The sequence below is a fragment of the Eutrema salsugineum genome, unplaced genomic scaffold, assembly GCF_000478725.1.
Source record: "Eutrema salsugineum unplaced genomic scaffold, Eutsalg1_0 scaffold_20, whole genome shotgun sequence".
NCBI lineage: Eukaryota > Viridiplantae > Streptophyta > Magnoliopsida > Brassicales > Brassicaceae > Eutrema > Eutrema salsugineum.
Window position 1 is genome coordinate 2,450,938 of NW_006256828.1, and position 13,865 is coordinate 2,464,802.

The window sequence follows — 13,865 nt, forward strand, 5'->3', positions numbered from 1 at the left end:
GTGGAACCGACATTGATATTGGTATCTGACGTGTAACGCTTTTTCTCTATCACTTTTTCCGCCTTTATCTTATTTTTCTTTTTTAGTCAATTATGATCTCTCTGTCTCTTTCTCACGTTTTCCTCGTAATCATCTGAACACAAGCGTGATCGTCCTCATCTGCCACCAAACCGGATAGGTGATGCATGTTTTCACCCGGAAATCCCAAAGTTGTGATCTTTATGTGCAGCTCTTATGATTCTCAGCTCTAGTTTTCTTTGAATTCTCAGGCTAGATATAACTTCTTCAAGTAACTTTCATGGCTCCCTCTGTCTCTGATGGTTCCATACAGCCTCGAGGTTCGTTATGTTTTTCCTTCTTTACCAACCCCCTCGCGTCTGTGTGCTCTGTTTTAAGGCGCCACCTTCTATTTATAGTTGGATCATGAACTATCCAACAGGTTTTGGCTAACTTACAATTGAAGTTTCGGTTGGCGCAGATGTTTGTGTTGTGGGAGTGGCACGAACTCCTATGGGAGGCTTTCTTGGCTCCCTCTCTTCTATGACTGCCACAAGACTTGGGTCCATAGCCATTGAAGGTACCCTTTTTTTAGTTTTTACTCTCTCTCTCTCTCTCACTCTCATTGTTTGATTCAGCCAAAATTTAACTCTCTGACTGCTTCACACTCCACTCATAGCTGCACTTAGAAGAGCAAAAGTTGATCCGCGTCTTGTGGAAGAGGTCTTCTTTGGCAATGTCTTAACCGCTAATCTTGGGCAAGCACCAGCAAGACAGGCTGCACTTGGTGCTGGGATTCCCTATTCAGTGATCTGCACTACTGTCAACAAAGTCTGTGCTGCAGGAATGAAATGTAACCTTTTATTTATTTACTCTTCTTCTTCTACTCCCATATGATCATTGAAAACCTCAGAATCTCACATGTACACACTGCTTTAACTTCACCTGTAACCTCAGCTGCGATGCTAGCGGCTCAAAGCATCCAGCTCGGCTTGAATGATGTTGTTGTGGCTGGTGGAATGGAGAGCATGTCAAACGTACCTAAGTACCTCCCGGACGCAAGGTGCTTCTTGAGTTTCCTAACTTCAAAATTGTACAAAGAAACCCAAGAGAGGAAGTTTGGCTTTTGGTTTCTCATTTCGTTAAGCTTTCTTGTTTATTTTGTGAGCAGAAGGGGATCACGATTAGGCCATGATACTGTTGTTGACGGTATGACGAAAGATGGACTTTGGGATGTGTACAATGACTTTGGCATGGGAGTTTGTGGAGAAATTTGCGCTGACCAGTACCGTATTACAAGAGAAGAACAGGTCACTCATCTTCATCCTTGTGATCTGTCTTTCCAGTTTGTTCCATGGACTCTCTCGCTGATTGTTTTTTCCTGATGTACAAACCTTATCTTTTGTAGGATGCTTATGCTATCCAGAGCTTTGAACGTGGTATTGCTGCACAAAACGCTCGGTTGTTTGCTTGGGAAATTGTTCCGGTACACATCTCCTTTCCCTGCATTCCCGGAATTCACTTTGTGGTATGGTGATGGAATATTTCTCATACACTCATTTTGATAGGTCGAAGTTTCCACTGGAAGAGGGAGGCCTTCGGTTGTTATTGACAAGGATGAAGGACTGGGGAAGGTATTTGGTTCAGGAACGCTGCTTCTCTTTAGGATAAGCTTGATTGGTTTTAACTTTGTTTGGCATGAACCAGTTTGATGCTGCCAAGTTAAAGAAGCTTAGACCAAGCTTCAAGGAGGATGGGGGATCACTCACTGCCGGAAATGCTTCAAGTATAAGGTCCTCTTATTCTCCCTGTTCTTTGAGCCTTTATATTGCATATCTCAGTTGCTCTGTCTTTCTTCTTTTTCTTCATTCGTAACTCTGCAAGCATTTTGTGCTGTTTACTTCGAACAGCTACTTATTGGCTCTGCTTTACGTTGGTGGACAGTGATGGTGCGGCAGCTTTAGTGCTGGTGAGTGGAGAGAAGGCTCTTGAGCTTGGACTGCATGTTATAGCTAAGATTAGAGGGTACGCTGATGCTGCTCAGGCACCTGAGTTGTTCACAACCACGCCGGCTCTTGCAATTCCTAAAGCTATAAAGCGTGCTGGTTTAGATGCATCTCAAGTGGATTACTATGAAATAAACGAAGCCTTTTCTGTAACCCCTCTTACCGAGCTCTCACTGTTTTATACTTGTTGTGTATGTATTGAGAGGTATGACTGTTTTGACTTGTTTACACCCACAGGTTGTAGCTCTGGCTAATCAGAAACTGCTCGGATTAGATCCTGTGAGTCATGTAACAATTACATTTATGGATACTTCAGTCTTATAATTTCAATGTCTCTGATAATGTATGTAAAAACAGGAAAGACTGAATGCGCATGGAGGGGCTGTTTCACTTGGACATCCGCTGGGATGCAGCGGTGCTCGTATTTTGGTCACATTATTGGGGGTAAGTCATTAAGGGCATGCAACAATGGTGTTGAATTGAACCTTCCCCTTGAAAAAATGTGGTTGAATCATTCTGATTCAGGTGTTGAGAGCAAAGAAGGGAAAGTATGGAGTGGCGTCAATATGCAACGGAGGAGGAGGAGCATCAGCACTTGTTCTTGAGTTCATGTAAGCTCCCTCTTTTAACTCTGGTAAGCACATCATTTAGCATAAGCAAGAGATTACATGTCAATGAATGCTTAACAATACAGTACTTGTAACTTCAACTTGTTGACGTGTTGCCAGGTCGGAGAAGACAATCGGGTATTCGGCACTCTGAAGCCAATAGATGTTGTTTTAGAACGCAAAGCGTGTGTATGTGGTTTTAGTTTGTGTGTCACGAGACTACTGAACTTTGTACTTGATAGAGATGCAATAAAAGCGTGTTAGAAATACAAATAATATTTCCTATAACTGTTTTATCCATAGGATCAAATAAAAGACTATACATTCAGTTCAAGATTTGTTCTCTTTTCTTCATCTTACACTTGCATGGCTAGGGTGAGGACAGAGCTCAGTACTCAGTACTCACTTACTCATCTGAAATGCTAGCTCACCCGTAAAATACATCTAACTGTGAAGGCACTGAAGGAACTCCCTCAGAAGTATTCATCGTTCACCATCTTCCACGTTTTCATAGACTTGGTTTTCTGTCATCAACGGGCTTGCCTAGACCGTTGCATATCTCGATCTTGTGCAGTTCCGTTTCTATGGTTTTGGCTATCTCGACACGTTCAGCTTCAGGATCAGGAAAACCCACGTGGAATGATCCTTGCTTTGCAGGTTCTGCTTGTCCTTGGGTTTCATAATGGTGCTTCACATAGTTGTATAGCTGTTGATGGAATGGATGATCAATAGAAAAACAATCTGCACTCTGAGTGTGGTGAGATGACCCAGAGCTTCCTCGTCTACAGAAATGTGGGAGGGATGTGAAGTCCATAATCTACAAGAACCACAATAGTTAGACGACTTTGCATTTTCACACACCAACATCATCAGGAAGCAAATGCATATATACATATTTATACCTTCAATAATTCATCCTTTCCGCAACCGGATAGCACATGAACTTTTTGCCTCGTCCTCTCTTGTAAAAGAGGTTTTACAACCTGATATGAATCCAAGGTTTGCCAATAAAATACACACATACATTGCTAAGTAGCTTACTTTACAACAGAGAAGAGGCTTACCTTCCAACACGCAGAAAATATATATGGAGCGTTCACAACATAGTACGTGTTTGTCTTCTCTGGATAGTTTAGATCATCGATGGTCGATATGATAGTCACTAACTGCATCAAAACGTTGACACACAAAGATATAAAGAAAAGTATGAAAATGAATTCAAGAACTTATTATATCTTGCAGTATCAATATAATGGACTATCATACCTTGATTTGGCTTAGCGCTGAAAGTTTCAACCCTGTCATGTCTAGAACCTTCACGCAGGTGGTAATTGGTCGCCCATTCTTCTTAGACACAGAAGGCTGCAATAGTGTTTTACTCATTACAACAAGAATAGAAACTGAAAAACAAAAAAGTCTAGCCATTTGCCATGTACTCACCAGTAATACGCGGTCTCTGTATTCATTGATTTGGATGTGGGATTGGACATAGTAGTGAACCTGTATGTCAAAGAAGAGAAGCAAATTCACTTTTTTTTGTTTCTCATTTGATTGTGTAACTTGCAGAAACTAGGACAAACCAATGAAGTATCTTACAGAAGCTTTGTCGAATGTGCTGAGGCCAACGCCGATAGCAAAGACAGGCAATCCCTAAAACATCAATGCAGAAGCAATGAAGAAGAGAGATATGTTTAAGATCAAAAAAGGCAATGAGGAATCATGGGCTTACCTCTTTGGTGTAACCTGGCATTCCTATGAGTTGAGAATCTCGTACGTCCCTATACAACTCAGTAGGAACAATAGGTTTCTGCAGAAACCAAATAAAAGATGTAATGTATGTCACACAGCACAGATCTTACATCACAGACCAAGAAAAGAGGAAACGAATAACTCACGGATAGGATACTGTCGATTTCATTATCCACCCTCCAACGCAAACACTCAACCAGCTGAAAGTGAGTTACAAACGGTGAAATCAGACGGACTCACTCAAACCAGACAATGAAGTGTTTGGGAGACAAACCATTGTATGAGCTTTGCATACGTTCCAGTCTCGTGCTTTTAGAAAACGGCTCAAAGTCTCTCTCAAGTATCCCTGATGGACACTCTGCAGATTTCACAAAAACGTTTCCTTTACTTGATTTCAGTTTCAGTAAGAATAAGAGTAAGAAGCGAGGAGCATTAAAGAAACAATTCTTGCTTAAGCTCACGTTTTCAGACAGAAATTCTTAAGCATTCACTCTGTTCAATGAAATCAATTTAATTCACTATTGCAGAAAAACCCAATCATAGATTTAAACCCAGATCAAACATGCCACATATGGAGGGAGAATCTAATGCATCTGTGATCTGTTTCTTCGAATCTGTTGAATAGGGTCTGACCCATTTCCAAGAACAGAGAGAACATACATATACTCCAACAAAAACCGAACATACCTCAAATGTTTTCTTCAATGGCTCCTCAACTGGGACAAATTTAACCCAATTCAGTAATTACTAATTAGAAAATCAAAGCAGAAAGAGAAAAAGGTGAGAGGAAAAGGTCAGACCTTGATCTACCAGCTCCTGGAATTCATCAATGGCTTCTTCTGAAACGATCCCCATTGTTTTCTCTGACTTCCTCTGCAACTAGACAAGAATTGCCCAGAAAAAGAAGTAAGATCTCCAAGATCGGCTTTTTTTCCTCCTTTTGTCACTTTGCACCAAACTATGAGTCCATCATTAAAGGTCAAAGAGGCGGTAGGAGACAGAAAAATCCCAACAGAAATATACACTTTAAAAACAAACTAGGATTAACTTGTCTTTAGAGAGGCACTACTTTGCTCAAAAAAAAAAAAAGAGAGAAGAACTACTTCGATAATGACGGCTCGTAACCTCACAATTGTCTAAACAACAAATTAAAAGCAGCTTGCTTCAGATTTATTCTTTGGGGATATGTTGAATATCAATCACTATTTGATTTCCCCTTCTTGTTGGTTCTGGGGTGAATAGCACAAGTTTAAAGACTGAATTTTTCTCATTGAGTGTAAAAATGAACCAATGAATAAAGAGGAAGATTCAAACTTTGATTTAGATATTAGTATTACTAGGGACGACATTGCATTATTAGTAAATAACTTTCTTTTATGTTAAAGGTTTTGTACTATGTATGAACTCGTAGCGGATTTGGTGAGTCTTGTCCTTTATAGGGAAAAGAAAGAACAAAATATGGATTATGACGGTATTCAAAGTTGAGTCAACTATTCAAAGGCTCAAAGCTGTCTTTTATGGAAACGTTTTAATTACTTTTCAATTGGGTTAATTACAATAAAGAAGAGCAAAATTTGTGGCGTATTAGAGGTTTAGGGGCCGGAGATAAGATAGGTGGGTTGCTTTATGGTTTATTCAAAGGTCAATTTCCTTGGATGGCAAAACATGTCCATCACACAAAAAAGTCTTTCTTGTGATTTGCAATTCAAAAGCCAAGAATAGAGTCACAATAACTTTGGTCTTTGTCTCTTTGCATTGCTTTTTTCCATCGATCTTTGTGCTAGTTGGACATTGAATGTGAGTTATTATGAATCATGAACTGAGAGAAACAAATTAGGTGGGTCACTTCTCTCCAGATTTTAAGTTGGGCCTTAAACTAAGATCAGGACAAAATTAGTCAAAAACTTTGCCCAATTGCTAAAGATACCAGTTTTCATATTTTAAGACCTCTAAAGGTCTGAAGCCTTCCAAGCAAAACATTTAACATGGAAGGATTCCCCAATGCCAAGAGTGAACGCATCAAAGTTTATTAGGTGCTGATGATGTAGAAGGTTTGCTTCTTTTTCTGCAATTGCTAAGAAACTTGTGTGTTTTGACTTTAATTAGATTATTAAATATAAAGATTCCTGCTTGGGATTCGGATATTCGAGCAACAATTGCTAATAAACAACGAGCAAAGCACGTTGACCCATCTAGAGTTTCAAATTCTAGACAAAGGAAAAGTATTTTCTAGAGTTGATGATGCAAATTCAATCAAGAATGTATTTTTCAAACACTTTAATTCTAGTGTATAGTAATAATAACCATGCTCTTTTATGATCATATATGTAAAAGGTTAAACGTCTTGAAAAGTTCAGGCTTGCACACAAAACTCACACGCAAAAAACACCAAGATTGCATATATATATTAAAGGAAAGTAAGAAGGATTTGATGGGGTAGAGGGCAAAAGAAGAGCCTAAAAAGTCAACGAGAAGAAAATGCAACGGAGGAGTAATGAGATTGAAGAGGAAGCGGAAGAAGAAGATGGAAGGAGAGGGCTGGAGAGCGTGAGAGAGAGTCAGTTTGAAGGGAGAAGCAGTGGAACAGTGTCGATGAACGGAGAGGACAACGTGTATGTTGGAGTTGGGAAAGGAGACTCGAGCATGGAGGCATTGCGTTGGGCTCTTGACAATACCATCACTTCTTCTTCTACTCTTCTCTTCCTCATCCATATCTTCCCTGAGACTCGCTTCATTCCTTACCCTTGTCTGTATATGTTCTTAGCTTTATACTTCTTATATATGATTATGATAAGTGTGTGTCTCGGAACTCAAGTGTATGTATATATATGATCTTTGTAGTGGGGAGGCTGACGAAGGAGCAAGCGAGTCAAGAACAACTGGAAACCTTTATGTCTCAGGAAAGGGAGAAGAGAAGAACTCTGTTGCTCAAGTTCCTTCAAGCCTGCTCTGCTTCTAAGGTCCCATCTCTCCCTTTCTCTCTTCCTCTCCCCCTCTCTTGGTGTTGATAATTAAGATGGAAACTAACAGATGAGAGCGTAAGTGAGAAACAGGTTAAGGTGGAGACAATACTGGTTGAGAGTGACTCGGTGGCTAAGGCTTTACAAGACCTCATTACCATTCTTAACATTAAGAAGCTTGTTCTTGGGATCGACAAGTCCAATGCAAGGTATATATACACAAGATGATTTACACAAACTTTTAGAGTTGTCAGATGACAGGACACCCTTCTCTATCTCTCTTTCTTGTAGGAAAGCAACGACGATCAAAGGAAACACTGTTCCTGAACAGATAATGAGGAGCTCTGCAGCAGATATGTGTGATGTCAAAGTCATATGCCAAGGACAAGAGATAAAGATGGAGGAGAAGAAGGTGGAGAGCAACCCCTCTAAGTCCCCAACAGAGCAGCGGCGGAAGAAAGATCACTCCGTTGACCGTTTTGCTTGCATGTGCTTTACCAGTAAGCCCAAAACTAACAGTTAATAGAATGCGAGACCAAGAGAAAGATAAAGAGACAACACATTTGTTGTTATGTTCTGTGTGTTGGATAGAGTAAAAAAGAACTCTTGATAAAAAAACACTATTTGGTTATGAAAGAGTTACAACAGTTTATAAACTACAGCAGCTATTGCATAGAGAAAACAAACATTACAAGTGCATAACACTTGAACATCTTTCACCACATGGTCTTTTAAGGAAGAATAGAGTACCACCATATGTCTAACCTTAACGCTAGAAGAAATCAAATTCCAAATAGTTGTCAGAACCTTTCTGAGCATTCAGAATCAAACCTGCTGCTGTCTTCTGGCTCGATGGTGCCTCTGCAACATTCACAGGTCCCTTCTCCAGCTCAACAGGCTTCGGGATTTCTGGTGGAGTGGCACACCGAATCAAAGCCCAGTTCACACCTTCGAAGAAGGGATGCTGCTTAACCTCAGTAGCTCCTCGTTTGAACCCCAGACGCTGCTGCGGCTCTTTCATGAGCAGGCCCCGGATGAGGTCTCTGGCTGCGAAACTCACCACAGGTGTCTCCGGGAACCGCAGAGGCTGACCCACAACATTGAACAGTGTTTGTCGGTTTCCCGAGCCTTTAAAAGGTGTTCTCCCAAAGAGAAGCTCGTACAGAAATATCCCAAAAGTCCACCAATCCACTGCACTCCCATGCCCTTCTCCTTTGATGATCTCCGGGGCCAAGTACTCGTGCGTGCCCACAAAAGACATGGATCGCGCATCAGTTGGTTCAGCTACAAGCTCTGGCAATGGCCTAACTTGATTTGCAGTGTCGTTCTTGGATTTGCGGTCCTTTTTAGATTTGCTTGAGAACAAACGTGGGGAGAAGCAAGTGGTGGGGACAGTACAAGACGGTTGGATGCAAGAGGGCTCAATGCAAGCAGGCTGCACACAGTAAACGTTTTTGCGTAATGGATCTGACTCGATGGCGGCAGATTTCACAAGAGTCGGACTGACAAGACATCGGAGTGACAAGTCAAAATCAGAGAGCATTATATGTCCGTCTTCCCGAACTAGAACGTTTTCAGGCTTAAGATCTCGATACACAATCCCCAGCATGTGCAGGTACTCCAAAGCTAGCAATGATTCTGCTATGTAAAACCTGCCACACATTAAAAAACAAAGCCTTTAGTCAGCTGAGAATAAGAGATCAAGTGACTGGCTTGATCCCAAAATGTTATATTTGGTCATCTATCCAATACTTATGTAATAAGACAAGTCAACGGAAAAGCTAATCTTGATAGATTCGATGACTCACTTTACCGCTTGCTCGGAAAAATGCTTCCCTGGCTGGCGTTGCCTGAGAGTATGCAAATCTCCTCCGGGACAGAACTCCATCACCAAGCACGAGAATTTCTCAGTCTCAAAGTGAGTGTAGAGGGTAGGAAGAAACGGGTGATCCAAAGACTGCAGAATCTCTCTTTCTGTCTGAGCCCTGAGAAGCTTCTTGCGGCTAGCAAGAGATGTCTTGTCCATAACCTTCATCGCAAAGTAACTCTTTGTCCCGCTCAGCTCAGAGAGATAAACACTCCCGATGTCCCCGCAGCCTAGCCTCTTAAGGAGCCTGAAATGGCTCAGACCCAAAAGCCCATCCCGAGCCCGAACTGCCTGGATTGCTTCCCACCTCAAGTCGTTGGCCTTATGGGGTTTGTTGACAGTGCTACTAAAGCTGCTGCAACTACTCTCATCGCTCACATCACTGCTTGTGCTTCCTCTGCAGATACTGCTCTTGCCACTCTCCATGAAATCAAGGCGGCCACTTAGCTTGGCACTTCCACTCGTCTTGCCAAGGCTGCTCGTGCCATCACTCACTTTGGCAGAGGCAGAGCTGGTTTTGACGCTGCCATATCCTGATGTTTTCTTTTCCTGGTCCTTGCTATCAATGGTCAATGAATCTACATGCTCAAGAACAGTGGATAGGGAGCTAAAATCCGGTTTAGGATCACCAGATCGCTTCCTAAACGACTCTGGCAACCGTTTACTCTCCGGAACTCCAACACCGGCCGAATTTGTGACTGATCTGTGTAACTGCAGAGGCTCAGGTATCTCGGCTTTGGCTGACTTAGTATTACTATTTGAAGAGAAGCGCTTCTGAGCTTCGACTTCTGCTCCATGACCACTGGGTTTTCGAGTAGACGCCATTGGACACAAAAATAGATTTTTATCTATATCGAACGGGAAAGGCACATCTTTTTTGGTGGAGTTTTCTCTTCAAACCCTAATGGGATCATGAGAATCAGTTAGAAGAAGAAAAAAGTCACACAGCACAGAGATCAAACAGCACAAAAAAAAAAGATCATTTCTTTGATGAACCTTAAATAGGTAAAAAAGCAGATCGAAAATGGAAGATATGAAGGTTGAAGCTTGATTGGAGGTGGAAGAAGATGAATCAAGATCGAGGGAGAAAATAGCAAAATTAAAGAATGAGACAAGGGAGATCTAGAAACAAGGAAAGGTAGTAACTTTAGGAGAAACCCTAGAAAGAGAAGGGGGAAGGAAGGTGATACCTTGGGTGTGGATTGACGCAGAGAAGATTCGAAGAAGAGAGAAGAGAAAGTAGTTGCTTGCTTGCTTGCTTCTGCTACAATTACATGCACTTGATCACTTCACCTTCACCTTCAACTTCGACTTCACTAGTGTTGCTCATCTCACCAGATACGCACGACAAGAACCCGGAGGGAGGATCCAGTCACAGCCAAGACTTATAAATTAAAATACTCTAATAAAAAAGCTAAATTACAAGATAATACCTTTCGCTTTTGTTTTTTAATAATAAAATAAAATAAGGGACTTTATAGTTACATCAATTTTCAATATACGTATTGGAAACAAAAAAAAAGAAGTAAAGTGTGACAACAACAAAAAAAAGAGAGAGAAGGAATTAATGGCCGAAAGAAAGTAAAAGTAAGTTGAATGATCACAAATTTTTGTGTCAACATAAACTGTTAATTCCTGAATTTCTTAAAAAGGACTTAAATTTTTTATTCAAACGATAAAAAAAACAAATGATGAGAGATTATGTTTATGCAGACAATTAGAGCTATGCTTAGTAGGTCTTGTAAGCATTAATGACTGTGAGAAGAAAAAAGAGAACAAGGCATGCTAAAAGCAAATCAGGACTTGTACTCTCTTCCTTCATTATGTTCCTATGCAAATTACTTTGAGAAATACAATTCATGTGAAACCATTTGCCCTATTCTAATCTTAGTCATCACAGCAGAAACAGACAAAATGAAGATGAAGTTGATTATCATTAGTTTTAACTTTGCAGGAACGGGAATATTCGCTGACAAATCACATCACATGCCGTTTGGACTTGAACCCATTTTAAATCTCAAACTCAAGAGATCTGTGTTCCTCGATATGACCATCTACATTTTCTATTATCAATACGCGTCACATGTTTCTGGACCATGCAGGCTAAAAAGACTATAATAATATTGATAACGCTTATGACATGAAACCAGGCTGTGCTTTTGGAGGCATGAGGCACTTTTAGACTTTCCATGAAAAACTTTGATTTTCTTTTCAATCATTCAAATTGTTCAGATCCTTCATTCAGAAACATAACAACAAATGTATTCAACTCAGCCTTTATTAAAAGCTAGCAGGCCTTGTTTTCTGATGATGGATGGATCACCAGATTGATTATTAACAAAGAGCAAAAAAAATCAGAAATCTCATCTTGCCATACGCAATAACAGGACATGGACTACTGTTTCAAGGTAAAGCAAGGTGATGATGCTCTTACTTACAAGGGGGACTACATCAGTTTAATGATATCAGAGACCGTGCTTGTGTAATAGTCTGGTTCAATCTTGTTACCCTTGTCTAGTAAATTAGATTCACTTGTCACCCCTGTTTACAAAGACAGACAAGCCCAATCATTGTCAGTTAGCCATTGACCTGCATTGTCTTGGAAAACTGAAAAGAGAACAATATAGCCAACAGTAATAACCTGATAGGACGAGGAGAGTTTTGCAGCCAGCGTTCTGCCCAAACAAGATATCAGTATCTAGCCTATCACCCACCATGCACATTCTTGACGTTTCTGTCCCAAATCTGCAGCTCAAAAAAGAAAACACTCTTCTTCATCACACCATGCTATCTACTGAACACTATGAGGTGAGATAGGGTGTGAACATACTTCTGTAGCAGAAAGTCCATCATGAAAGTAGATGGTTTCCCGACCACTATTGGTTCTCTATCAGTTGATCCACACATTGCAGACACCATACAACCAGCACCTAGAATTATGAGCAAGAATTCGATGATGTAACAACCAAGCTGCTATTTTGGGCACTGCAGAGACTAATGACCATACCAGGCCACTCTTGCAGATCCGTCATATGTCCAACTGCATCACGATTGGTCGCAATGAAAAGACATCCCGGATTCTCGCGTACACAGAGGGTCCCATACCTGGCAATTCCGTGCCACTGTGTTAGCCTAATCTCACAGAAACTAGATTTAGACAACCAACTAGCATGCAATAGTTATTCATCTTACTGAAGTTTATAATAGTTTATGTTGGGGTCTAGTCCGACCACAACTGCTCCCACCTGGCACATGAAGTCATGAAGTCAAACACATTGTTAGAAACCCGAGAGAAAGAGAAGTAAACGCAAAATTCTGGAGAGAGAGTATCAAAGTCTTATGGCACATTACGCCTTTATCATGTTCAAAGACAGAGTTCGATTTCCATTGTGCCCTCTTTTCATTGTCTTCCTGCATAGAAGCAAATACTGCTTCAGATAAACAGAGGAATCCAAAGTGTTCTGTTTTTTTTTTTTTGTGTGTGTGTAAACACCGCCAATAAGTCAATAAGGATCTAATACTACTACAAGCATATGAGTCGTAGAATCGAAGTGACCAAAACAACACATGATCCAAACGAATTCAGTCGGCTAAGAGCTTAGTATCTTGAGCAGGGTAGCTAAGGAGCTTCAGCAAAGCATAACATCAATGTTGACGTTGTCGACCCTAAAGGATAAACTTTCAAAAAGAAGACTACTTACAGGACCACCAAGACCAGTAAAACCGGCAATCTGCAGCTCCTCAAGAACGCCCTCTCCACCGATCACATATACCTAAAAAAGTGAAAAAAGATCACGACACAGATACGCAAGGGAGAGAGACCTAAGCAATGTAAAAGTCTAAGACATACCTTCTTGTCCTTGGGGAAATTGTTGACTTTGAGGTACATAGCTGCCGCAAATGACGAAGAGAAAATCTCCTCCTTTTCAAGGAATCATAATTTTTCTTTTATGATAAGCACACAAGAAATGCGAGCCGAACAGAAGTCGGGAAAAATTAAGTATATATTACCTGAGTAACAGAAGCGAGACCCAGAGATCGGAATTTCTCAGCGTATTGTCTCCTCGATTTCATCGAATTGTTGGTCACAAACACAACATTTTTACCCTGAAAAGCGCACAAATCAAAATCAGAAAAGGGAAAAGAGAGCGATTGAGAGGTTAAAGGAATGAAAAGAGAAAGCACCTTAGAACGGAGTAAGTCGAGAGTGTGAGAGACGCCATCGATGAGCGTATCACCTTTCCATATAACACCTGGATCATCATCAAAGCCACAGCCCAAAGCTAAGGATCACACCATCATAGGGATCTCGGATTGGGAAGAGGAACAAAAAAAACAGAAACAATACCATCGCAGTCAAAGAGGAAAGTGTCGACAGAGTCAAACAGAGATTTGAAGTTACTGGAGGAGAGAAGCTGAGGCGCCATTGGAGTGTCTTCCAACTTTCTTTCCCAGAATTCGGGAATTTCGATTGTTGATGATGATGATGATGATGATTCAGACACAGAGCGAGCACAATTGGCAGTACGTCTCAAAACGACGTTGTTCATCGAGGAAGGCCCATTATCAATTGGGCTTCTCTTAGTCCTCTAAAAACAATTTTGTTTTTGTTTTTTTCTTTTTGTTTTAATTGCGTTGCCTTGACAAAATGACAAGTGTTGAGGTTGGATTGGGAGAG

General features: G+C 40.8%; 5 protein-coding genes across 10 annotated transcripts; 2 read left to right on the top strand and 3 right to left on the bottom strand.

Moving 5' to 3' along the window:
- The first annotated feature begins 6 nt into the window (after window positions 1–6).
- Window positions 7–2,872, top strand: LOC18016174 (probable acetyl-CoA acetyltransferase, cytosolic 2). Of its 5 annotated transcripts, none has more exons than XM_024155202.1 (14): window positions 7–21; window positions 145–178; window positions 270–338; window positions 479–577; window positions 677–850; window positions 955–1,307; window positions 1,406–1,483; window positions 1,566–1,631; window positions 1,705–1,790; window positions 1,942–2,152; window positions 2,241–2,282; window positions 2,361–2,447; window positions 2,529–2,614; window positions 2,732–2,872. In XM_024155202.1, the coding sequence occupies exons 3-14, from the start codon at window positions 299–301 to the stop codon at window positions 2,763–2,765; spliced, it is 1,356 nt and encodes a 451-aa protein (XP_024010970.1). In that variant the 5' UTR covers window positions 7–21; window positions 145–178; window positions 270–298; the 3' UTR covers window positions 2,766–2,872. The 5 variants fall into 5 exon arrangements, with proteins under 5 accessions (XP_024010970.1, XP_024010971.1, XP_024010969.1 ...); XM_024155205.1 differs by lacking the exon at window positions 7–21 and having other exon boundaries at window positions 75–178; window positions 955–1,060; window positions 1,169–1,307; window positions 2,529–2,637; XM_024155204.1 differs by lacking the exon at window positions 7–21 and having other exon boundaries at window positions 75–178; window positions 955–1,060; window positions 1,169–1,307.
- On the bottom strand, window positions 2,853–5,690 carry LOC18016176 (SEC14 cytosolic factor). The gene is made up of 11 exons (XM_006398408.2): window positions 5,161–5,690; window positions 5,048–5,076; window positions 4,635–4,718; window positions 4,507–4,560; window positions 4,341–4,418; window positions 4,208–4,261; window positions 4,052–4,111; window positions 3,878–3,973; window positions 3,676–3,777; window positions 3,514–3,594; window positions 2,853–3,428 (listed from the first exon to the last, which is right to left on the bottom strand). The coding sequence occupies exons 1-11, from the start codon at window positions 5,213–5,215 to the stop codon at window positions 3,120–3,122; spliced, it is 1,002 nt and encodes a 333-aa protein (XP_006398471.1). The 5' UTR covers window positions 5,216–5,690; the 3' UTR covers window positions 2,853–3,119.
- A 1,040-nt stretch (window positions 5,691–6,730) lies between these two features.
- Window positions 6,731–7,871, top strand: LOC18016175 (U-box domain-containing protein 37). The gene is made up of 4 exons (XM_006398412.2): window positions 6,731–7,106; window positions 7,202–7,320; window positions 7,414–7,529; window positions 7,612–7,871. The coding sequence occupies exons 1-4, from the start codon at window positions 6,839–6,841 to the stop codon at window positions 7,841–7,843; spliced, it is 735 nt and encodes a 244-aa protein (XP_006398475.1). The 5' UTR covers window positions 6,731–6,838; the 3' UTR covers window positions 7,844–7,871.
- A 42-nt stretch (window positions 7,872–7,913) lies between these two features.
- LOC18016177 (serine/threonine-protein kinase D6PKL2) lies at window positions 7,914–10,613 on the bottom strand. The gene is made up of 3 exons (XM_006398414.2): window positions 10,378–10,613; window positions 9,129–10,088; window positions 7,914–8,972 (listed from the first exon to the last, which is right to left on the bottom strand). Exons 2-3 carry the CDS (start codon window positions 10,010–10,012, stop codon window positions 8,093–8,095), a joined length of 1,764 nt encoding a protein of 587 aa, XP_006398477.1. The 5' UTR covers window positions 10,013–10,088; window positions 10,378–10,613; the 3' UTR covers window positions 7,914–8,092.
- Window positions 10,614–11,390: 777 nt separating this feature from the next.
- LOC18016178 (phosphoglycolate phosphatase 2) lies at window positions 11,391–13,726 on the bottom strand. Of its 2 annotated transcripts, XM_006398415.2 has the most exons (11): window positions 13,536–13,713; window positions 13,373–13,440; window positions 13,199–13,294; window positions 13,038–13,109; window positions 12,889–12,960; window positions 12,539–12,598; window positions 12,380–12,432; window positions 12,195–12,292; window positions 12,018–12,117; window positions 11,829–11,932; window positions 11,391–11,728 (listed from the first exon to the last, which is right to left on the bottom strand). In XM_006398415.2, exons 1-11 carry the CDS (start codon window positions 13,612–13,614, stop codon window positions 11,634–11,636), a joined length of 897 nt encoding a protein of 298 aa, XP_006398478.1. In that variant the 5' UTR covers window positions 13,615–13,713; the 3' UTR covers window positions 11,391–11,633. The 2 variants fall into 2 exon arrangements, 1 of the variants encoding a protein (XP_006398478.1); XR_002899512.1 differs by lacking the exon at window positions 11,391–11,728 and having other exon boundaries at window positions 12,018–12,292; window positions 13,536–13,726.
- Between the last annotated feature and the right edge of the window lie 139 nt (window positions 13,727–13,865).

Coding starts and splice junctions, on each gene's coding strand:
- LOC18016174 (XM_024155202.1), top strand. CDS start 299: ATGGCTCCCTCTGTCTCTGATGGTTCCATACAGCCTCGAG. Junction 2,448..2,528: donor TTTTGGTCACATTATTGGGG/GTAAGTCATTAA, acceptor ATTCTGATTCAG/GTGTTGAGAGCAAAGAAGGG. Junction 2,615..2,731: donor GCACTTGTTCTTGAGTTCAT/GTAAGCTCCCTC, acceptor ACGTGTTGCCAG/GTCGGAGAAGACAATCGGGT.
- LOC18016176 (XM_006398408.2), bottom strand. CDS start 5,215: ATGGGGATCGTTTCAGAAGAAGCCATTGATGAATTCCAGGAGCTGGTA. Junction 5,077..5,160: donor CCAGGAGCTGGTAGATCAAG/GTCTGACCTTTT, acceptor AATTTGTCCCAG/TTGAGGAGCCATTGAAGAAA. Junction 4,419..4,506: donor AAATCGACAGTATCCTATCC/GTGAGTTATTCG, acceptor TGGTTTCTGCAG/AAACCTATTGTTCCTACTGA.
- LOC18016175 (XM_006398412.2), top strand. CDS start 6,839: ATGCAACGGAGGAGTAATGAGATTGAAGAGGAAGCGGAAGAAGAAGAT. Junction 7,107..7,201: donor TCGCTTCATTCCTTACCCTT/GTCTGTATATGT, acceptor TGATCTTTGTAG/TGGGGAGGCTGACGAAGGAG. Junction 7,530..7,611: donor ATCGACAAGTCCAATGCAAG/GTATATATACAC, acceptor TCTTTCTTGTAG/GAAAGCAACGACGATCAAAG.
- LOC18016177 (XM_006398414.2), bottom strand. CDS start 10,012: ATGGCGTCTACTCGAAAACCCAGTGGTCATGGAGCAGAAGTCGAAGCT. Junction 8,973..9,128: donor TTTTCCGAGCAAGCGGTAAA/GTGAGTCATCGA, acceptor AATGTGTGGCAG/GTTTTACATAGCAGAATCAT.
- LOC18016178 (XM_006398415.2), bottom strand. CDS start 13,614: ATGGCGCCTCAGCTTCTCTCCTCCAGTAACTTCAAATCTCTGTTTGAC. Junction 13,110..13,198: donor GTCTCGCTTCTGTTACTCAG/GTAATATATACT, acceptor TTCCTTGAAAAG/GAGGAGATTTTCTCTTCGTC. Junction 12,599..12,888: donor TTACTGGTCTTGGTGGTCCT/GTAAGTAGTCTT, acceptor GCTTCTATGCAG/GAAGACAATGAAAAGAGGGC.